This window comes from Spea bombifrons, chromosome 4 (assembly GCF_027358695.1).
Source record: "Spea bombifrons isolate aSpeBom1 chromosome 4, aSpeBom1.2.pri, whole genome shotgun sequence".
In the NCBI taxonomy this organism is placed as follows: Eukaryota; Metazoa; Chordata; class Amphibia; order Anura; family Pelobatidae; genus Spea; species Spea bombifrons.
The window spans coordinates 65,478,902-65,504,462 of record NC_071090.1 but is presented as its reverse complement, the minus strand read 5'-3'; the positions used below and the strand labels follow the sequence as shown (position 1 = coordinate 65,504,462).

The 25,561-nt window shown below is 36.9% G+C and overlaps 1 protein-coding gene across 1 annotated transcript in view; it reads right to left on the bottom strand.

Moving 5' to 3' along the window:
- Positions 1 to 23,735, bottom strand: part of CCDC3 (coiled-coil domain containing 3) — a 37,884-nt gene extending 14,149 nt beyond the window's left edge. The window contains exons 1-2 of the mRNA XM_053463278.1: positions 23,154 to 23,735; positions 19,096 to 19,273 (exon numbers count right to left, since the gene is read on the bottom strand). Coding sequence (XP_053319253.1) covers positions 19,096 to 19,273; positions 23,154 to 23,518 — 543 coding nt within the window. The 5' untranslated portion in view covers positions 23,519 to 23,735. The remainder of the gene's footprint in view (positions 1 to 19,095; positions 19,274 to 23,153) is intronic.
- Between the last annotated feature and the right edge of the window lie 1,826 nt (positions 23,736 to 25,561).

Genomic DNA, 25,561 nt, shown 5'->3' with positions numbered 1-25,561 from the left:
AGGAAGGAGGTTACTTAAGTTAGAGCGATTGCTTTCCCTCTAATATGTTCTAAGCGGAGCTAAAAAAAACAAAAAAACTCCATGATCAATTAATTCCATAGTTGCTTCAATACATTTGATAGAATATGATTCCATATTCTCAACTAAACCTGCATTCTCTCACATATTCCCAAGTTAAATACGCTGCAAAGGAGTCAATTAGTAGTAGAGCACCAGAAAAGAGATCAAATTACAATTAGTGGTTTACTAGAAAGATTTGTTTAGTCAGCACCGAGGGCTATAAAACATATAGCTGTTTCTATTGTGAGTAAAAATAGCCAACATCTGGACACAGTAAAGTTTCTTTTTTTTTTCAAGCTTATAAAAAGAGTGAATGGGATAAATTAAATATCTCATAGATGTTATTGTTACCATATACGGTCTCTCTAATTTCCCACAGACTCTGTTGGCTATTCTTATTTTGTAAGGGGTGATGAGAACACATAAAAACCACTTAAAAGGCCTATGTTGTGAGGCAGAGAACTCAGAGGTTCAATGGCTTCTCTTCGTAACAAAGTAAAACCCATGCTGAAGCAATTAGGAAACTCAAGCCAATGGAATCATATAAATGTTTATGTGATTACAGAAAAACACAAAAATGTATAGGATTATAAAATGACACAAGTGTATGAACACCCATGGAAGCCCATGTGTGCTTAGGCAGGGGATATTTTCTAAATTCCACATTTGCTAAGCATATCTTGGCTCCATAAGTTACTGCCACAAATTTCATGTATACTGGTCAACTAGCAGATGCTGTTTATTTTTAAATGGGAATGTAATTTGTCAGGGTCACTAATCTCAGACCTCAACCCCAGTTTACATGGTGGGAAGGTCCAAATTGGCACTTAAAACTCCTTAGGGAACGCCAAAAACCATAATCTTCAAGCTATTCCCAGATCAGCTGTATCCATTGTGAATAGACTCCTGTATGTGTATGGTAGAGTATATGTACTCAACTCGTGGAACATTCAATGCTTTCCATGGGAGTTTTCTGGGTCTAAAATAGTGTTGGACCATAAGTGCTTCCAACAAGAGTTGACTCTTCAAACTGGCAAGCAAATTTCCCAAGATGTCATTCCCAAGGATGAGAGAAAATGAGAAACTGAATACAACATAGACAAAGCTGGAAATGTGAAATTTCCTAATAACTGTTATCAGTTATCGCTAAAAAAAAAAGCATGATAATGCTCAATCACAGTTTGGGTTTAGGTGATGTACAGACCAAGAAAACACGAGTTGCAGGCTATTTGCAGTGAAGCAACTGCAATGAATAGTTATTGTATAGTGCTGTGTATGGTAGTAAACACATATAAGGGGAAGATCCTGCAAATGTACACATTTTTATCTTAATTTAAGAGATATTACACAATTTATTTTGCTATGTTCACAGTGTACACCGACTGAAGTCCAAAGAGTGTAATCTTTTAAAATTTACTTTTTTCTAATTTATCTACATAATAGTAACTCATTTGCTATGGGCTGTGCCTATCACTAACACGTATTCCATAGTGTTCCTAAACTACAATGCTGTACCTCAGCCACTTCACGGTCTGTTTGAAGGTATTTTTTCCCTGCACACAGCTGTGCTTGTACAGACGCCAGGTTGTCAGAACAGTTGCCGTCACTAATGCCACGTTAATTATATGTCTCCTTGTGGATGCAAGAGAGCAGACAAGGCTGGCTACAATTACAAAGACTTTACAACTGGTGCACTTCCCACACTACGTGTTTCCTTCTCATGAAAGGTATAATTTCTGGAAGGAAATAAAAATATGTAGTATTAGGAGTAAATGTCCTGAGCACATCTAAAGTATTCAAACTAGAAAAGATATTCTAAAAAGTCTTTTTATCATCTTTAAGAACAACACAAATGCTTCATTTTATTTTCCTTTAAGTTTACAATGCTTACAATTAATAATTAACCAGCTACTTAAAGGGAACATGCCTCCAGACATGTTTATTTTACAGAGGATATATAAAGCTAACAGTCTGTTCAATGCTGTCTAATGCTCACTGCAGTTGTCATTCTGACATTCTCACGAATAAATGGGATTAAACTGGGATTCTCCCAAAAGAGTCATGTATAGGCAGAGATGTATGTACCTTCTGGGCTTAGGGCAGCGTCCTTAGCCGCTCCCTCTGTGGTCTGCTTTCTCCCTGCATTAAAAGGCACACAGCGCTGGCACAGCCTCCATAGTGCAAAATGGCCGCTTGTAACCCATTGAGCAACAGGTTTTGCAGCGGGGTACTGCCGGCTCCTTAGACCTGCAACCCTAGGCTTGGGCCTAGTCGACCTAGGCCAGGATACATCACTGTGTATAGGAATGTCTAATACTCTAAATTTGTAAAAGATGATATGATCAGTTATCTTCCCCAGAGAAATGAAACTTCCCAGAGGAATATTTACGTATTCTATTAAACTGAAATTAAGACATCTTTTTAATTTTGAAATCTCGTCATTGTTCTTGTTGAAACAAGTTACGCCATCCATGGATACATTACTTTTCATGATGGTGCTATATAAATCTATAAATAATATTACAAACACAAAGAAACGTGAATATTTGTATCCAATTTTTTGCTTGTCCCAGGGCAGCACCCCATGAACTACTTAAACTACTATACTTCTTATTGCACATGCTCCATACTGAGCTTGTCACATACACGCCTGCTCAGCAGCAAACACAACACGGGGTATGAGACACTACGAAGACTGCGCCTTCTAGCCACACACCTCAGCTGTGTAACTGGTGTTGTTAAAATGGAAATCTGAGTTCTCTCTATGACTAGTAGAACACAATGGCTACATAGGGACTACTGCCCTTTTGTAAGCATACTAAAAAACAAGCAGTGAGAGGTAAGCAGGGGCGGTAGGGAGGGGAGGTGGGATGTATGTATGTATATATATATATATATATATATATATGTAAGCATGGATGTGTACTTTTGTGTGTGTGTGTGTGAGCATGGATGTGTACTTGTGTGTGTGTGTGTGTGTGTGTGTGTGTGAGCATGGATGTGTACTTTTGTGTGTGTGTGAGCATGGATGCGTAATTGTGTGTGTGTGAGCATGGATGCATAATGTGTGTGTGTGCATGGATGCGTACTTGTATGTGTGTGAGCATGGATGCGTACCTGTGTGCGTGTGCGCGCATGGATGCGTACCTGTGTGTGAGCATGGATGCGTACTTGTGTGTGTGTGAGCATGGATGCGTACTTGTGTGTGTGTGTGAGCATGGAGTATGAGTAATTGTGCATAATTGGTGTTTACATATATTTTATGTTGGAAGGAGGGGGCAAGGGGCAAAGAAGGCACAGACTAGCTGTTGAAGTTGTGGGGCCCGGGGTGAAATTTCACATAAGGGCCCTGTGGTTTCTAGTTACACCCCTGGATTTCAGGCACCTAACACCAAGGTCAGAGTCTTAAGAAGGGGTAGGATAAGGTCCCACACTATTTTTCTACTTGTGGGGAGTGCAGCCTGGGGGGTTCATGTGAGTGTCCATCCCCCATAAATGTGAAAAGAAGGAGAAGGTGTACTCTGGGCCACATTGCTTGTAAGACTACTTGACCCTACCTTGCACATTTGGAAGGTATGCACTGTTTAAATATAAGCCTCCTGTTAAATTGCAGATGTTCTGCCTTGAGGTATAAATGTCTGGAAAAGTGGCAAGTATTTTGTACAACTTCTTCGAGAGGGTCAATTATAGGAGGCAGATGGTGTTGTCATTAAAATATACAAAGCACTGTAAAATCTCAAATCTGCACATCGTCATCATCAATATAAAAATAAGGCAGAGAGTTGTGAGTTCTTGATAATGCTTATCAAAAAGTTACAAAACCTTTTTTCATTCCCAGGAGGCCACTGGCATGTCAGCACGGGGTGCCTACATTAGGAGACACTGTGTCAAGAACGTTTTTTTTTTTTTACTTTGGTACAGCAGAAATGATCACTTTTGCAGTCATCAAAAAAGAAAGTATGAAACTGCTGAGGTGGACTATTGACTATGGTTTCATTTGAAGTGACACTTAAAGTGTGCAAGGTTGTCAGGGTGATGTCATCACACACTGGCATGGTTTTAGAGTCTAAACCTGATTAGCAGTATATAATGCTACACATTCTTCCTCTGTCTACCTCGTAATGTCTAATAAATAGCATCACGCACCTCTACTTTACACATAGAATCTGAATTCAACCAGTTGGCCCATCTAGTCTGCCCGTTTTCCTGATGTAGAGACTCAGACCTTAATCAGCATAACTGGGAAATGTTTGGTTCTGGCTACCTGGAGCCCCCTCTGGCAGGATGCGGCCAGGACTACCTGCTGACATCAGTGGGTGATCCTGCCTGTGTTGTGGGATACACCCCCATTTAAGGGGGAAATGGGCTGGGAGTGGGGCGTGTCAAGACACCGCTCCCGTGACCTGGATGATTTGGGGGGCAACCTAGAGAAGCAGTGTATGTTAATTAGTCTTATATTCAGAAGAGCCATATGTCTATTCCATGCAAGGTATTAACCTCTACCACCAGTGAAGTATCCTGTCCTAGGCCAACTAGGCCCAAGCAAAAGGTGACAGGTCCACAGGATGGCAGTCCCCCTGGTACAAAACCATGGGACATATGTCCCATTTTGGGGGTTAAACCCCCACCCTGATTGGCCAATTAAACGGGAGAGCTTTGATATTTGATTGGCCTATTTCCTCTATGGATGCATTCTTTAAGATATAGCATGCTGAGAGATGACATCATATTCCAGCATTCTGTTTCTTAAAGGCACACATCGACTTTTATTGTATCGGAGTCCAGCCCCAAAGGTAAATACAGTCTTCCCCTTCTGATGGGATAACGTGACATTCCATGCCATCATAATAGTCAGTCAATAGTTGAACACCATCATCAATAGTTTTAAAGCTCACTATTTCCATAACATTGTGATCGGGCGTTCACCTTCTTTCCTCTTTTTTCATTCCTTCATACAGACATGTTGCAGAGATATACTGTACCTCTAAATCTAGAAACCCCACTCAATTACTTCATTTTAGAGCCCATGTTTTATGAAAAGATATACGAGGATATTACAATAAGACATTTAAATTCATAAAAGGATTTAAACAAAGTACAGGGACGTTTACTTTAAAGGAGGAGAAATGTTAGAAGGAGATGTCAATCTAAAACTAGAGGGTCCATGCATAGGATAGGAATACAGTTTCCTAAATACAAGGACTGATTAAGTGGGCAGATGAAATAGGCCAAATGGTTCCTATCTGCAGTCAAATTCTATGTTTCTATGATATACATGTGTGCATGATGTGTGTCCTTTAATAATTGAAAAGATTACAAGCATCTGGATTTGGAAATGTTGGCAGAAAAAGTATCAATTAATTGGAGGAAGTAGTTTGCTGACAACACATTTTTTTTTTTCATTTTTAATGTCTGTCGTTTATTTTCTGTCACTCGTTGGAATGCTTCCCAAGAGATTAAAAAGAGGCCCTAGCCTAAAAAAAGACAAGCTGCAGATGCTAAGACTTTGTTATCTACAACACTAAATAATTGCACACATGCACAAGTGATGTATGAATTAGTGCTGCACAAAAGAATATCTGCAAGGGAGTCAACGGTTCAGTCATTAATTATGAGCTATTACTGCTTAGTTGTTAAAAGATGATGTCATATTATTGGGAATGAAAGCAATAGTGGCATCACCTAGGTGCAGGCCACTATATGAGTGACCGTTATGTATTATGCAAGAAGTTTTCAAGAAAACCACACATAAAACCAACAAAACTGTCCCTGAAGAATATCCTCCAAATATGGAGAGAAAATACCGGTTCTAGCTGGAAATACTTGTCGGCTGAAATCTATTTTCACAAAATATTTTCATTTTATGGCGGAGAATTTTTCCTTGTGAGGGCAATTCTAAAAACACATTTTTCTGGTTTTCTCAAAATTCCTGTGGAAACTGACAACTGCTTATACAGACAACGCCAGAAGAGAGGGATTACATAAGAATGGTTATTTGTTTATCATGATATGACACGAACAGTGATGTAACGCAAAAGGCTGGGGCCAATTGCAAGCTTTGTCAAGGATCCGCTCCACATGTACGGTTATATTATGGGTGAAAACTGAATCGTGTATCACGTGTTATTAGTGACAATTTCCAAAGGGCTTGCTTAGCCAACAACAAGCAACATGCTTCTACCCCAAAATAAAAGCCTATGTTACATCCACGACAAACATTTTAGTACATAAACACATCTTACCTCTCATTCAAAACTGCTCTCCAGTTCTAACTCTCCATTCCTGTTTTTTTTATTTTAGCTAAAGGGTTCATAATTGACTTAAAGGTGCTGTTCCACTTATAGAAAAATATTGATTTCACTCACTTGATATGTTAAGCCAATACATCTTAACATAACCGTCATATTCTTTCATTTAACATAACAACAACAGATAAGAAAGGGTTTATTTAATTACTACGGCCTACGTCTTAAGACTTTCACATGATTTCCAGAGCATAGAATAGTCTATCGGCTCCTGGATGAAACAAAGTATTAAAATGTAGTAATGGGTGGTACCAACAAGGGTAGACATTGATTGTTTCACCGTTTCTTATAGAATTATAAGGTAAAAAGTAAATGTTGCAATGCAGTTCTGTTCCCAGCGTTGAAATTACTCACAAACAGGAAGTTGATTCATGAAATAGATTAAAAAGCTACAATATCTGTTATTTCAATCAGAAATTCAACATCCCGGAAACAGAAATTGTTTATGTTTTCATTACAAGAGGAATTAGGAACATATTATCAACAATCACTCTAGTAATATATAGTTTATATAAATCAAGAGTTTCCATTACAAACAAAATACTAAATTACCTTTTCCTTTCATAAAACATTATATATATATATATATATATATATATATATATATATATACGCAAAATATCAATCTCTGCAGTAATATCACACCCTTAAACTCCACATGCTCAAGGAATTATTTATTAAGAAAGTAGTAGCAAGGTTTATTCTTAAGCTTTAAAAATGCTTAATGGCTTAACCTTTACAGTCCAGTTTACTTCCTAATACACTATATGACCAAAAGTAAGAGGACACCTCTCTAAATATTGAATTCAGGTGTTTAAGCCACACTCATTGCTAAAAGGTATATACAATCCAACACATAGGCAGCCATCTCCATAAAGGCATTGGCAGAAGAATTGGTAGTACCAGCTTGGGTTCTTTAAACATGACACTGTCATAGGATGCCACATTTGCCACAAGTCAATTTGTAAAATTCCTGCCCTGGTCCTCTATAAGTGTTTTTATTTTAAAGTGGAAGCAATTAAAAGTAACAATAGTGCTGGGGGATGGATGTTGTGACGTAGCACGCTGCACGTCTGACGAGCTGCGTAACACGTAGGCGGCTGGTGCCGATCTGGATCTCCTGTGATGGATGCGGCTGAATGAGCTCGCGGGTCTGCTGGTGCGTTGGAAGGAGGCGGCAGGCGGCAGGCGGCAGAAGGCAGGCGGCAGGAGGCAGGAGGAGAAATCAAGGACGGGCAATCACGTCCGGCAAGTAAGACCAGGCGGCCGGGCGGTCGCAGGAACGCGCGGCCGCAAGAACGAGCGACAAAGCCGCTTGAAGCTGTACAGCGGCAAAGCCGCTTGAAGCCGCCTGAAGAAATTTGGCGGCGTTTTCTTAAACCACTTGGAGACGCCACTTGGAGACGCCTGACCATAACGGCTCCGCTACAACACGGTGAGCAGTATTATTATTGAGCAGTATTACTGCACACTGCCTCCACACTGCCTCCTATTTTCTGTATTATACCGGCTATGCATTGAGGGCCATGCTGCATTGAAGATATAATGAACGGTTTCTGATGTACCCTACATTGCGCTTTACTTTATTATATTGAGCTACAGGTTCTAGCTCTATATTTCTAATTTTGAGCCGCTCCACGCTACCTCGAGTTAGCCTTGAGTTTATATGGTTAAAGATCTTATTGACCATTGACCAGCTGTCTACTACATGCTATTTTATTGAACTCTTGATATTTGTTTTTGCTTATAATGGACTCTAAGCTCATTTGAGCAATAAGAAACATGGAAATTCAGAAATTCAGAAAAATGGACGTTGATACTTATTAAGGTTGACATTAACAAGGAATATATATATATATATATATATTTTTTTTTATTTTTTTTTTTCTCTCCTCTCTATATACCTATCAAGTATTGAAGAGATACCTCATAAATCCATACTACTTATACTGATAAGTTTAATGATATTACACCTAGGTGGGGAAGAGAATAAATATTCAATACATACAAGCGCTAAAAAGAAAGAAGGAAGAAAGGGGAAGGAAGGGAAAAAAGAAAAAGTAAGAATAATAGCTCTGAAAATATATTAACCGAAACAACTTAGGAGATGGCGCCCAAGAAGGATAGGGAGAGGGAAAGAGAGAAAGACAAAGAAAAACGGCTAAGTGTCGACAAGTCAAAGACCTTAACTAATTATTACTCTCCAAAAACTGGGAATCATCCCTCTAAATTGCTGTTTGAACCTCTCCAAGACACCCAGAATAATATTACTATGGACGCTCAAGAAGAATCTGCACAATCTGAGCTAACACAACACACCAGAATTCTAAACACAAATGATTTATATCTCAAATTAAGTGCTGAGATGAAACTCAATACTGTTGCCTTGAAACAAGGAATGGATGATATTTCAAACAAGCTTACCGCTCAATCTATGATAATGCAGGGGCTACAATCTGAAATAGAGTCCCTTAAACAGGAAAATAAGGATCTTAGATCAAATATTCAAGCAATTGAAACTAAACTAACTCAACTGGAAGATTTATCAAGGAGTAAAAATTTGAGAATAAGAGGAATTCCTGAAGAAATTAAAAGCTCACTCTTAGCATCCTACTTAATGGAACTCCTATTGCTTTATGTTAAAGAGGATAAAGCAGGGAATGTCCCATTTGAGAAATTATATCGGCTGAATAAACCTAAAGATCCAAAGTACTCAGAAGACCCAAGAGACGTTATAGTCTGTTTTAATAACTTCCATATAAAAAATCTTTTCGCATCAGAATTCAGAAAAATGCCACGTCAAGAAAAATACAAAGACATAATCCTCCTTTCGGATATCTCCTACACAGCAAGAGTTTTCAGGAGGCAATTCAATGACTGTATTAAACTACTTCGTGATGCAAATGTCAAATATAAATGGGGTTCTCCCCTAAAGTTTCTTATTTTCCATGAAGCAAGATTTTTTTCCATTTTTTGATCCTTTAGAAGCGAAGAAATTTATATGTTCCTCGGTACTAATAAGATAGGATGAAAAGTTTAAAGACTTTAGTTCTGTATGGACTTCGGCAGTCATCGGCAGTCACCAAGTAATATTTGTAAAAGTACCCGTATTCACACTTTTTTTTTTTTTTTTTTTTTTCTTTATTTATATGACGCTTATACTTACTCACCCACACGACAAGCCCACTAGAGGCAGCACATTATTATCCACTACTACACTTTTTTTTTTTTTTTTTTTTTGACACCCATATTTATTTAATTCACATGACAAGCCCAATAGAGGCACCACACCTCACTCACCAATTTTTTTTTTTTTTTTTTTTTTTTTCCTTACACTTTTCTTTCTTATACAACTACAATTTTTATTATATATTTATTATATTACCATTATATTAAACACGTACATTAGATATTTTTACACCTAACCATACACATTTGAGAATATTAAATGAGGGGTTCCTCATATTTCTCCACATTTTATTATATAAGAATTCTAATTATTAATTATTTTTTATCCACAATATAACATCAGATAATTTTATATCTATCTGCTACACATTTTAATACGGAAATGAGGTGTTCCTCATTTATACGTTTGCACAATTCCTAACTATTAAATTTACATATCAATCTACATGACTTTCTCACACAAATCACTTTTAAGTAAAATACATGCACTCTATATTATCTTTTTTTTTTTTTTTTTTTTTTTTTTCGATCCAGGTCGGCACCTACGCACGAGTTAGCCCTTTATAATGATGGGGCAAAAAATACACGAATTTCTTGCGTGTATTAAATGTATGAATGGTTGTTTTTGTGTATATGTTTGTAAGTTCAGACGGCATAACAGGCTGACAGCGAGGGAATCAAGCAGTATAGATGACACTTAAATTGATGTCTATAAATTGCCAAGGTTTAAACTCCCCTCATAAGAGAAGCTTTTTATATGAGTTATTGATCCATGACAATATTGATATTTGCTTTGCACAAGAAACTCACTGGATAAAAGGATCCCCTCTTCAATGGAAATATAAAAAATATCCAAATATCTTTGAATCTAGTCTGGAACACAAAAAGAAAAGGGGGGTTGCAATTATCATAAATGAAAAAACTAAATTTGAAAAAATTCATTATGAGTGTGATTCAGAAGGCAGATATGGGATCCTTTTATGCAAAGTGAATGATGTCACTTACACCCTTGTGAATATTTACGCTCCTAATACCTCGATGGTGAAATATATCGAAAAAGTAATTGATAGAACGTATGAAATAGCAAAGGGTTATGTGGTTATAGGGGGAGATATGAACTGCATACAAGATGTTAGGATGGATAAAAGTATGAAACATGGACATTTTCCTGATGCAAAAATGAAAACTTTGGCCAAATCATTCTCTTTATGTATAGCAAGAAATAACCTATTTGATATATGGAGGACAAATAATCCCTCCTTAAAAGATTTTACATTCTATTCTGCTGTACATCAATCGTATTCAAGAATAGATACATTCTTGGCTGATAGTAATACAATAGAAATTTGTAGCTCTGCCTCTATAGGCGTGAGGACATGGTCGGACCACGCCCCGGTAACAATAGAAATAAAAAATAAGGCTGACTTTAAATCTAGGTCTAAATGGAGACTTAATGAATCATTGTTAATATCTCCGTTATTTCAAAAAAAACTTATGGATTTGGCCAAAGATTTCATAACAAACAATGACAATGGAGAAACCTCGGATACAAACTTGTGGTGCGCATTTAAATGTACTATGAGGGGGTTTATTATACAACAAGGGGCAGCTATTAAGAAAATTAAAGGTTTGATTCTATCAGATCTCTATATCAAGCTAGCACAACTTGAATCAATTAATAAGTTAAATCCATCAAAATCGATAGCTGATGAGATAAATGTAATCCAACTTGAAATAAAAAGTAAGTTAATTGAGAAGTCTGATAGAATCTTAACAAAATTAAAGCAAGACTGGTATTATAGTAATAATAGAGCTAGCAAATTGCTAACAAATAAGATCAAAAGTCGAACCAGTAAAAATAGAATTAATAAAATTATTTATAATGATAAATCTTATTTAACCCCAAAACAAATAGGGGAAGCTTTCCGGATGTATTATAACTCATTATACAATCTCCCTGATCTAAGTAAAGATAAAAATGAGATTAGAACCTATCTTAATAGTCTGAATCTCCCCAAATTGACTAAAACACAACAAGACACCTTAAATGCCCCAATTCAGCTTTCCGAGATAAATAATACTATTCGTAACTTAAAAAAAGCTAAAGCTCCTGGCCCAGATGGGTTCTCGGCCCCCTTTTATCAATTGCTAAATTTGATTATTTCTCCACTGCTGCTGAAATTGTTCATACAGATTCCTTTATTAAAAAGTTTTCCACCAGAAATGCTTCAGGCCTCGATAATCCCTATCCCGAAGCCAGGGAAGGATTTAAGTAAAGTGACGAATTATCGTCCTATTTCCTTGATAAACTTAGACATCAAAATTTTTTCAAAAATCTTAGCGGAGAGATTAAAAAAGGTAATACGGGTTCTAATTCATTCTGACCAAACTGGGTTCTTTTCAGAAAGGAGCGGTGAGGATAATACTCGAAGGATCATAAATCTTATATACGAACTAAATGAGTCTAACTCCCCGGCGGTTTTCATTGCCCTAGACGCCGAAAAGGCGTTTGACCGGGTTAATTGGTCATTTCTAGAAGAAACCCTTAAGATCTTCGGTATGAATGATGTTTTCCTATATAATATTTTGGCTCTTTATAAAAATCCTCAAGCTAAAATTACAGGTATGAATTTAGACTCCGATCTTTTTAACATCAATAACGGGACAAGACAAGGCTGCCCGTTAGCTCCATTATTATTATTATTATATTTTGTCCATAGAACCTCTTGCGGCTATCATTCGTCGCTCGTCTAAAATTAAAGGGGTATCAACGGGCCCAATTGAACACAAAATAGCACTATATGCAGATGATATCTTGCTTACTTTAACTGAGCCAGAGACCTCAATATTAGAAACCTTGGAATGTATTAAAGAATATGGTCAATACTCAAACTATAAACTAAATATAGACAAAACACAAACAATTGTTTTTAATTTGGATATCCCCAAATTACTGACTTTAAAGGATAAATTCTCCTTCCTAGAGAGAGGAGAATTCATTGATTACTTAGGTATTAAAATTTATAAAAATTTAGAAGACATAATAACCTATAACTATACGACTTTATTAGAGAGTTTGAAGACCCAACTGGGAGAGTGGCAACGACTAGAAATTTCCTGGTTGGGAAGGTTAAATACACTTAAATCATATATAATACCTAAACTAATTTACTTATTTAGAACTATCCCATTATGTGTACCTCCTAAGATTTTAAATCAATTTGATAGCATATTTTCATCATTTGTTTGGCTAAACAAGAAGGCAAGAGTATCACGCTCTATACTGAGTAATAGCTATGCTCGGGCTGGGGTGAACTTCCCCAATATTCAAAATTTACATAAAATCTGTATGCTCAGTCACTTCTTAGCTTGGGATATCAAACGCGACCAGGATCTTCCTTGGTATAATTACGAATTATGGAAATGTAATGGTTTTGATCCATTCCATCTTTTTTGGCACAACCCAAAAGTTCTAAAGCATTTAAATATTGTTAACCCTTTAATTTTAAACATTTTAAAAAATATGTTTAAAATTAAAGAAAAATTTGGTTCTGTAGAATCTTGGTCATTGGATATGCCCATAGAAGCGTTACATCTATGTATCAAAGATATAGATTTTAATTCTTGGAAGGCTTATGGGATAATAAAAATAGAAGATATCTATCCATCAGGGGCTATTAAATCCTTCTCAGTAATACAAGAGAAGTTCTCTCTTCCAGCTAGGGAACAATTCTCCTTTTTAAGATTTATAAGTTTTATTAAAGCTAAACCCTTGAAATCAGCAACTACTTTAGATGCATTTGTGGAAGCTCATTTTAAAAAAAATTTAATATCCAAAATAGGCACATTACTAGAAAAACAATCACTAACAGAAAAATCCAACACTATTCTGAAGTGGGAAGCTGAATTGGACATTTTTTACTCACCAGAAGAATGGCATTCTGCCTGGATTAAAACAAGGAAAGCCACTCATTGTATAAATCTCCAGGAACAATACTTTAAGATTCTCCATAGATGGTATTACACTCCCACAATCTTACATAAAATGTTGGGATCAATTCCAAATGTATGTTGGAGGTGTAATTACAAACTGGGCTCTATGGCCCACATTTGGTGGGAGTGTAGTAGTCTAATTGATTTAAAAGAGTAAAATTATGGATCTGTTCCAAAAGATGTTTGGTATGCAATGGGAGTTAACTCCTCAAGCTTTCCTTTTTCATATCGATGTACCTTACAAAACCAAATTAAATTTGGATTTAATTATTAATATTTTAGCAGCAATAAAAATTTGTATGGCTAGATGTTGGAAATCAGAAGTTGTACCAGCATGGCCACAAATTATAAATCAAATCGAATACCAACATCTGATGGAGAAACATTTTTATAGAACACATAATAATCTAACAAAATATGACAAGATCTGGTTACCCTGGCGAAATATATCATTGCCTACGGCTCAATGATGTCTTTTCTCCTTCCTTCCTATTTTTCATCTATCTCTTTCTTTCCTTGGCAATTTATATTTCTAGTCATACCTACTCTGCAGAGCATATCCCTCGAAAGTCTTTCGCTCTGATTAAATCTAGGGCAGTTGTTGTTGCCGTCCAGGTTTTGAATGTTGACAGTCTGTTTACATACATGTATTATCTTCACTATGTTACCTATTTGTGCGGAAATTTCTTGTGTTGAAGAACCTTACTGTTTATCTCTAGCTGAAAGAAATACTGTCTATAATGAATGTACAAAAATTTATTAAAAATTTATAAATAAAAAAAAATAAATAAAAGTAACAATAGCTCATCCACTAAGTGGCAGACCATGGACACAGAGAGTGGCTGCCAAGTGCTGAAGTGCATTTAGTGTAAAATTCGCCTTTCCTCTGTGGCATCACTCACTAGAGAGTTCCAAAGTGCCCCTGGCAGTGGCATCAGCCCAAACACGGTGCATTGGGAGCTTCATGAACTGGATTTCCATGGATGAGCAGTTCCACACAAGTCAAGTGTCGGCTAGAGTGATGTGAAGCACACCACCAATGGACTCTGGACCAGTGGAAATATGTTCTCTGGAGTGATGAATCTCACCTCACTATCTGGAACTCTGATGGACAAATATGGGTTTGGTGGATGTCAGGAAAACGCTACCTACCGGAATGCATGGGCTCTACTGTAAGGTTTTGTGGAGGAGGGATTATGGTCTGGGGGTGTTTTTCAGGGTTTGGGCTAGACCTTTTGGCTCCAGTAAATTGTAAGTGGAAACAGTTTCCGTTCTAGCTTGACTGTGCCCCAGTGCACAAAGCAAGGTCCATAAAGACATGGTTATTTGTGGAGGAACTTGAATGGTCTGCACAAAGCCCTGACTTTGACCTTTTTTGGACATTGTTAGGGCCATATATTATCTTAAAGGAAACACATGGCAACTTCCCCTGACAAAGTTGACAGGTCAGAGAGACACATCTCATAACGTTGTTTTATACAGGGTATTAAATCTCCCTTCTGTTACATAATAATACATAACATAATAATGCAATCTTAACGTGGAGAGATTTCAGTGCACCTCACTAATCCCGGTATAAGAAATACAACCTCAGATTCTACTGACTCAATGTTAGCACTAAGCTTTGCATCTGTTTTTTTGGTTATTTGATCCTCAATTCTAAAGATAAACCAAATAAGTATGGGTCATGATCACACATCCATACAAACCAAGAAGCTCTTAAACATATGGCTGGCATTAATATGGCTAAACAGGGATAAAGACATTAATTATATTTGTTTGTCTAAGGTACTTTTACAAAGAGAAAAAATACATCTTTGGTGTCTTTAGTTTGGTCTAAAGAGAACATGTCACTTTTAGAATGACTTAATTCATGCATTAAAACTATTCATAAATTAAGCATTTAGTAGAAGTAAAAGATATAGAATTAGAATATACAAATATCTCCACAGCTGTTGTGACAAATAAGCTATTTATAATTTAGCAAGTATTATTAGGAATACTTTTTATTGAAATGATAACGTTGTAAAGCCAGATTTTAAATTCCTATAACATATGTCATTCTCTTAATGTTTAAATAATGCATTTCCCCTCCTTAATTAAACAAATATGGTATTTTAAGTGTACTTGCCTCTTTAGATTATTCTTGTCGCTACACGATATCAGTTAAGTGATAGGAGTAATTACAGGAGAAGCATTGGATCAATTATCCCAATGATCCTCACCATGCTATCTTTACATCCCACTGGTGTACAAAGTGACACAAAAGACAGATAAATCACAGGTGGCTTCAGATGGGTGAAGACTGAGTTGGTTTTCTAGTCCTCGTATAAATAAACAGAGCAGTAGGGTTAAGTTTCCTATTAACAATCCCAAATGATAGTAGTAGGGGCGTCATTTGAATTACAAAACAAACTAAACTCAGTTTAAGTCTATAAGACTACGTAAGGAAGATTTTCTGTGGATGAATAAGTCTAATTCATTATTGGAAGCATATTTAAAGTACAAACATATGATCAAGAAGTCTCTATTCATACATATTCTGACATATACAGTATGTTCTATATTGACATACAACAAATACCGGTACAATCTTAAATTTGAATAGAACAATAAAATAGGTAGAAGCATAAACATATATGAAGGATACATTATACACCAAATTATTACATGGAAAATGTTGCAACTTGATTTACTAAACCTACAAATTACATTCTCTTTTTAAGCAGTGACTGCATATCATTCTTATTTATATGCCAAGGAACATTGTTAATATTTTTTATTTATATAGGGCCATCATATTCCACAGCGATGTACAATGGGTAAACAGGAAATAAAAAATAATGGACAATTTTTACTTACAGGAACATAAGATAAGAAAATATATACATTTATTCACTACAGAATTTGATGGCGCTATATAAAACAATAAATATTAATAATAATACTTCCGTTTAGAAGCCTTGCACAGAAAAGTTAACATTGCTTTTCCAATTAGGCCATAGCTAACATCGTCACAAAGGAGGCATTATTTTGTGAAGATGTTGTAAAAGCGTCAGGTAAACTTCGGTTTAACAGTCCACTGATACACTGACATACACTACCATTCAAAAGTTTGGGGTCACTTAGCTGCTTTCATGGGAAAACAAGAGCATTATTAGCTGTAACATAATTGCAAAAGGTTTTTCTAATGATCAATTAGCCTTTTGAACGTGGATTAGCGAACACAACATGCCATTGGAACACAGGTGTGATAAAGGGTCTGTGTCCGCCTATGAAAAGATATTCCAATAAAAGTCCGCCATTTCCAGCTACAAGTTTTTTTTTAGAACATTAACGTCTGAGCTGTATTCCTGATCATTTTGTGTTATTTTAATGGACAAAATCTGCTTTTCTTTCATAAACAAAGACATTTCTAAGTGATCCCAAACTTTTGAACATGTAAGTGGTCTCTGTGAAGCAGGCATGCCTGTACTTCTCATGTGTAAAAGACTGGTTTTACCACCACAAAATAAACACAGACCTACTGTTAGAGTAACCAGATATCCCCTTTTATAGTGGACGGACGCCTTGTTTAGACTTTCAACTACAGACACTATTTGCTCCTAAAAATTTCCTAACCTAAATATCGACAATTTGCACTGATGGAAATGTTCACAGCAACCAGTAGCACTGTCGACTCTACCGTTATGGATGTGTTTACATACATTATCACCTAAATACAATATATGGAAAAGTTGCCGATACACAAAGAATGCGATTGTATCCTTATTTTGAAATGCTGGTGGGGAGTCAATAGCCAGGCAATAAAAATATTTCAGGATAAATGTAAGTAGGAAGCTTTTCTCTATAGCTGTCATCTCCCACACAAGCCACATCATTACTGAGCTGGGGGAGCACAATGTGCACAGTAACATCCGGTAGGGGAAAGGTCTGCAGCCACAACACAGTTCTGCTATACAACAGTTGAACAAAGATAAACAAGAATGATATACAATGAAATTAAGAATATTCACAGTCCAGGCACAAATGTTTACTGTAGAGCCTTTACAGATGAAAATGTTTATAAAATCAATGTATGAATCATTATTTTCCATTGCACACACCCCAATAATACAATATTACTTCCACAATATAAAAAAACGAGGTTGAAGTATTTGGATGTCAAAGGAATGTATTCACTAAAACATTAAATGAGTTGCAGGCTCAGCTCACTATGCATCAAGAATGGTGAACCCTTGGCAAGTTTCTCATGTGAGATGGGTGAAGTTGGCCCTGCTTAATGTGTAGTTTAACGTGTGCCCTGTCAAGAAATTTCACTAATTTAGCTATGATTTATGCAGGGCCAACTATGTTGCAGAATATCAATAGGGATGGCCGTTTATTATACAGAGTGAAGTCAACAGAAAGCTACCAATGTATTAATAAAAGCTACCAAGTTGCTACATTTAGGATGTCACTCAAAGTTGTATAGATTTAGGCACACTAAGGTCTTATTGATGCTGATGATTTTATTTGATTCTATACTCAGGAAAATAAAAATCTACAAAATAACAAGAACTGGTTGGGAAGGGAATGGGATTGCTGGTTGGTATTGGATAAATCCCAAGAGTTGTTCATTGTTGAGCAGTCTGTGTACAAAGAACATTTTTGTGAAAGCAAGCATGGCCATTTGGCTGGGCTTAACTCTGCTACTACCTTGTCAGGAACAAGCAAGAGAGACACAAAACATGATCGCCTTCAGTTTTCAGTATTGGTACAACAAAACTACTACCTTGAGAAGTTTTTGTATGCTAAAGACCTATGAAATGACAAAGACTGATCTACAATGGGAACGTAGGCAAATGAAATACTATGAATGTTTTTGTGTACATATTATCCAATTTTACAATGCAGATATTTACTTGCCACGAATATTCCACTCTCTTATGAGAGTGAGTTGTAAATATCAATAATTGGTTTTGTTCGTACAACATCCATGCCATGGCAGTACCATTAGCTAATTGTTACAAAAATGTTAATGTAAGGAGCAATTTTTTGCTCACCAGCCTTGACAAAACAGCACCCCAGGCAAGCTCCTTTGTTGCCCCACATATCCACATCCCATGTCTTTTTTACATATACATTAAGAGTGCCAATATAGGCATATATCTCTTTTTACACATTGGGGGCATTTTCTAAGGCGACTGCCAGCATCTGCTTGGTCGAGGGACACATGGCAGCTTCCTGACTTGCCTCACACTAAGGCCAGCCCTGGTGTCAAAAGCCATGAGGGAGCCATATTATACTGAGAAGAAATTCTCTTTACTATATGAAAATAGACAGCACCTCATTCTAACTACATTTTCACTGGTTTTGCCACCTTGAGTAGGCTTGCCTACACCGTTAAAGTATGTCAATAGACAGTTATGTGTGATCTACCACATAGTTCTGCCTATGTGTATATTAAAAGAGTTGGATCTGCGATGTATCTACTCCAATGCACCATAACATTATATCCTCTAATAGGTAGCCTTCAAACCTGTACATGATGGCAAGTAACCCTTACCCTGTTGTCTTCTTGGACCTCCCAATCTGGAGATAAAGCTGTTGTTACGTGCTGCCCTTGGGTGCAGTTGGAGAACTGGAAAAGACTGGAAAATAGCCTTCTGTTCTCCTGTGTGTCTGCAAATATTGCATCCTGGAAATTCACTCCATGTGGGAGTAAATTATAATTCTCATCCATTCTGCATAGGAGAAAAAAAATCAAAAAGATGAATTACATTTTCCAATTCAAACACTGTTGTGTCACAGAACAAAACATCCATATAGCTGGGTTGTGATTAATAGTTCCGCAAGCAAGAGAAACTTTACTAACCAAATAATATCTCTACGTGTAAACATAGCACTAAAACTTCAGCTCTGCAACAACCACATCATGCAAGATTTTTTTTTTCTCTTTTATATGCTCCTACAAAATAATCCATTTATTTTTAGCTAGACATTCTTGCAAAATTAACTGAAATTTGGATTTTTCTGCAAGTGAGGCTCACGGGTTGGCTTGACTTGGACTGGCACACTTATGATTGAGGGAACACAGCAGGGTCACATCCCACAATGTTAAATGACCCCGCTGTAAAAGGGCATGCAGCGGTTAATAAAAAAGATGTGAACAAGGTAAGGGGTAAGGCAGCGAGTAAGTAAGAGACTGACTGGGTAGGGGAGTGAGTATGTCTATATGTTAGAGTGTGTGTGTGTGTGTGTTGGTTTCAAGAAAATATCACATTCTACTAACTTGCATGACAGCATAGGTGATGTGTATAAATGATGAGAAAACACTGCTCTCTGTGAGCGCACACATGGATGATTCTATAAAGAATGGGATCCAGGTATACCTCCAGGTTTGGGAAAAGAAAAGAGGAAGATAATTTTAATTAAAAACACTGTGTGATCGTGTGCCTCTGGGACAAACTCAAGGTCCAGAGTACAAAAGAGTCACTGTGTTTTAATAATAACATACTTCACTTGTATTAGTAAGTTACAATGCTACTATTTTATTATGACTTACCATAATAAAAGTAAAATGGTAGTGGATACATTCTCTCTTTACTGAGGTGCTATATACAGTATGTGGAATAGGCTTGTGGCAGAAGTGGTTAAGGTTGATAGAGTAAGTAAATTTAGCATATGCTATCACGAATCTAAGACAAGGCCAGGATCAATGATCAAGGGATTAGTCTTTATATCAGGACAAAATGGGCAGACTAGATGGGTCAAATGGTGCTTCTCAAATTCTGTGTTTCTATGCTAGTGGAGGGAGTAGCATGTAAACATAGAGAGACATGTGGGGGAAAAAGTATTAGAATTACAAAAGCCTTAGATGTCCATTCTTCAGATGTAACCCCCTTAACACCAAGAGCAGTGACCTTTGAGGTGTTGAAAGTTGACCACGTGTTGTTTTAGGAATGTAGGTGAAGTTGGCTCTCTTTTCTGTAAGCAGAACAGCAATATTATTTTTCCCCCTAATTGCCCTTGCAATAAGCTGTGTCCTACCTTAACAGACTGATAGAGGTCCAGTTTTAATGAACAACATTATATTAATAAGTGATCATTATATTGCGTTTTGGATTCTGCGACAATGTTTTCACAGGCTCTAAGAAAATGTTAAAAAATATATCAGCTATTATGACACAGTTTTGTCAGTTATTTCCCCAATGAGGTACAGTATAAATGTTGTATCAGAAAGATGCAGTATTGCTCCCAGATTTTCAGAATTGGATATCATAAATTCAAGTACTCTTAAAATACACACATTTGTTCAGATAACTATACATTCCACTCTAAAAGTCCATCTTGCGGCTTAATTGCCATGAAGACACTTATCACACAGGAATCAAATGGATTAAATGACCTGACACCTTGGTCCCAGAGAGAGGATGGTCTTAACAAAAATACTTCTGTTTTGTTTTTTTAAGAAACCTTTTAATTAGAAGTTCTTTCCTGCATATGTTTTTGAGATTGCAGATTCTCCATATGTTTAGAATATTTTCTCTTTTAAACTTCTCTCCTTCCACTTACTATTTTTGTCCTAGCTGGTTTTCTCACCAACATATTTTTCATTTTTTGTGAATTATGTTTGGTTTTTCATCCAGACATTTATATTTTCTTTTATTAATCCAATTCATAGTATTCTTTTTAAAACATGCCTATGGTGTTTGGGTTTCTTTAGACTAGAATTATTAAATATTCTCCATTTAAAACATGTTATTTATTATATGACATTCCAAAAACCTAAACAAAGCCTGATTTCAAAACGAGACATTTTACAATCCCAATAAGGGGCAATTATACTTGCTTTTGTTAGTCCCTCTTGTTAGTATCCAAGCTCTTTTACTGAACCAGGTCACTCATGAGACCAAGGTATCAATACATGCTTAACTAGTTTTAAGAAACCTTTTTATTCTTGGCAGTGGTAGTGATCAACATTAACGGAAGTTCCAAATCACAAGCTCCTAGTTGGGCATTAAAAGATCATTAAACATATAAGAGCGCTTCATGCATCATTGAGAATGGGTACAGGAGAAGGAAATCGATTACATGTATAGATGTGCATGCTTTAAAACCGCTTTAAAACCGCCTACAATCTGCATTACCTCTCTAACAAACTTTCCTTGCATTGTACCATAGCGTTATATAGGAAGTTTGCCAAATGTCCTACATGATTCCTCAAAATCTCATTATTCTGTCCCAGACTATCCAAATAAGAAGTTATGAGCTTGGCATGTTGGTGTACATTTCGTAATGCAATCTATAGAATCACAGTTATGTATTTAGTAAGGAAGATATCAACACTGGGATACCATGACATCTTCCAAGGCCAGGTACAAATACCAAGCAGCAACTAGTGGAGGTTTAACAGATTGGATCATAGACCACTCTAATGACAGAAATAGGATTGGCCTACATATTACAACTGCTTGTGGCTCCTTCACAAAGAATAGATGGCATTTCCTGACTTGGGAAAGAATTTGGGCCACCATTATAAGTACAAGTACAAGGGCAACTTTAAAAGGATTCAGAGTCTTTAAAAGGGGGTGATAAAGACAGACCACTGCATATTGTGCTTGATAGTGTATTTAGGACTACACTAGTAGTAGATGGAAATATTCACATATCTGAAAAGGATTTTAATGTTTCCAATGACACTATGCATTAAGCTCTCAATAAAGGGTATTTTCTATAAAAAAAGCTACCTACCAGTTATGTTAACATTTGCTAACACATTATGACATGTATGTGCAATAAAAATGCTATTGACTTCTAATTACCTTGCTTATGAGCTTTTAGTGGTTTAAATGTTGATTGAAGTCAAATTTATGTTTAGTGCCACTTTAAGTTAATTTGACCATATCTCCTTAGTAGCTTGGATTGCAAGTTCATTGGTAACTTTAAAAAGAGCTACCTGTTTTAAAACACTACTCAGATCAGGTACCTTTTAATATATTTGTTAAAACTATCTGGTTTGGATGATATACAACATTTTATCATGTTGGTTAAACACAACCAGAGCCTATGTTTTTAGACATACTTGACTATGGACTTGCATGCATGGCATGTATGACCCTGCATGACTATGCGTACAGCATAATGAAAACCAAGGACATGATCACCTATGGGATATAGTAAGAGAGATGCATCAAGAACTTGGAGCTGCCCAAAGTTACAAGATACTGCAAGAGCAAGAAGTCTTTAACTCTTCATGCAAGAGACAACTAATGTACCCCACAGATAAGCTAAGGAAAAGTGAAAGGATTGACTGTATCAATCACAGATCTGGCTACTGATTTACCAAGTAGCTTGACCTATACAAAAGTCAGATTACACACAGTATGAAACAGTCAAAGAGCATAAACCAAAGACAATGTATGGTACAAATTAAATATACATTCAAAGATCAGAAAATGGTCCAAGAGGGTCATTCAAAATACACAAGGCTAGTACATTGAGAAGTGTTAATGTGAGTGAATACAGAATAATGCTGTGACATTTCACATACAGATACATTGCGCATAACTTTTTATTTAAACGAAGGTTATTGTTACAATGATCCGGCTCTAAATGGCATACCTGAGAAAGAAGAAATAGGACTGATCCTGCACCACAGTGTGAGAGTGGCAGGAGAAGTATCCCAGTCCGGTCAGGTTAAGCCTGGATCCTGCAGGTACCTCCAGCATGCTGCCCCACGCCTGGTCACAGAGCATCTCAATCTCGGCTGCATAGAAGAGCCCCCCATCACCAGCCTCATAGTGCCACGGCAGGTAGTTATAGATATTGTACGTTTCCTGATGGACGGCCAGAACTTTTGCAAAGACTATAATCTCTGCGAGCTCCGCTCTGCATCCCTCACTCAGGGGTCTCCAGTCCGAGGGTAACTGACACCCTAGGGTGCAGCTTGCCAACACCAGCGCGATAAGCACCGCTGGAAGCATCATGGATCGGCGGCTTTATGTGTCTAAATGCAGATGTGAAAACAAAGTAAACTTCTTCACTGCTAAACTTTATACAGATATTTCAAGAGCCATCATTATTAGAGTTTATACAGATTGCCCTAACGAGGTCGTCTAATAAGCGATCTAACAGAATCAGCGTTTTTGGTAAAGTAAGTAGCCAACGCATATCATATTTGCATGCTTGATCCGAATACCGCGAGCTCGGCGACAACTACCCAAACTCCACAGAACGCCTGTCTGCTATGGGACAAGAGCGCAAGCTGCCGATTTAAAGAGTATGCGGCGGCCGTGTCCACGCCCATGTATTTGTGAAGTCACAGGGTAGGCGTTCTGGGGCGGGGATACAACACTTCCATACATTGGAAATACGTTCAGTAAATACAAGGGACTAAAACCATCTTTGGAGGTTGCTATGTATTATCGAAAACAGATAGTATCAGCTACAGTTTCAAATATATAATGATATATAATGTATCTTTACAATATGTGTCATTCTTCATTGTATAAAAAGCTAGAGATATTTTTTTTTCTTTTGGCCAATGTGAAAGATTTCGAAGAATAGATTTACTGAAAATTATGTGATAAAATTGGGTATGAAAATTTTAACTTACTATAATATAATAACATTTCCATTAAGAATATATTATATTATTACTCCTTAAGGGCTCCAGGGCACTAATGCCACAAAAATAAAGCATGTACATTCTGAAAGTGTATTACTTAAAGGGACAGTTAAAGTGTCCACTACAGACATGACAAATGCACTTTAAAATACTTTTGTAAGTACTTTACTCCTCATTTCTGCTGGGAGATTGATCCACTTTTCTACCACCCTCTTGGTAAAGTAAAACTCATTTACATTTCATTCAGAATAACTCTCTCTTCTCTTTGCAAAGCTGTGTATACTTAGATCCCTTAGTCTTTCCTGATATTTATGCTGCATACCATTGATCATTGTAGTAATTGTTCCCCTGACTCTTTCCAGAAAGTCAATATATTTCTGGACATAGGATCTCCATAACTGTATGCAATACTCAAATAAAGATCTGACTATAGAACTGTAATGTATCATAAGGAGGACACACTGCTATTATATGCATAAAAGTGCCTATGATGGCTGGAGTGGCCCTTTAAATATAAAATGGCATTTCCAGACTCACCAGTTTTAAAAACAAGTAGATGTTGTTTCATTTTATTCTGTTAAATGTTAATGACATTGTGAAAGGGTATAAAGGGGATGACTATTATTCATTACGCCAATGCAACAGAAAGGGTACTGCGATGGATGCCAGGTTGGTATGGCAATTTGGCTTGTTCAACCACCAGGAACACTTGTTCAAAAGTTTCACAGCCTCGCTGGTCTGCATTATACAAGCATATGTTATTAAACAAATTGCTAATATAGCATCCCCCTTTTCATTCATTTAGTAAAGAAGATTATAGGGGTCCGGGTTTTGTTATTATTTATCATTAGCTTTTAAAATTCTTCCCTGTTTCAACTGGATATACAACTAAATGAAATATTATTATAATTAACCAATGACACCTTGGTCAGATACTTGCCATTCAAAAGATAATGGATTATTATAGAGTAATGTGAGCAGCATTTGTCTGCTACTGTCTTCCATTTTAAGGCACTAAAAGAACAGTACTTGTGTCACCCAATGGCCGGATTAATAGCGAAGCACGCGGAGCAATTGCTCTTGGGTCCTAGGGTTCTGAGCAGCCCTGCACCAATTGCTCCAGGCTCCTAGTGTTCGGATGGATCCTCAACTCTCGCCTGTCCTACAAGGCAATCATTCTTCTTCACCATCACGGCTCAAAATGACATGATTTCTCGGCATGTGGTCTCAATGAGGGAGGATGACTGCCGTATTTTGCAGGAGTACAGTGTATATATACATTGTGCGAGCAGTATCGCTTTCACTGTAGGGTGACTTTACCCTGTGTTATGGATTGCGCCACCTGGGCCAAAAGGTGCCAGCCCTTCTCAGGAGTGGGCCAAAAGGTGCCAACCCTCCTCAG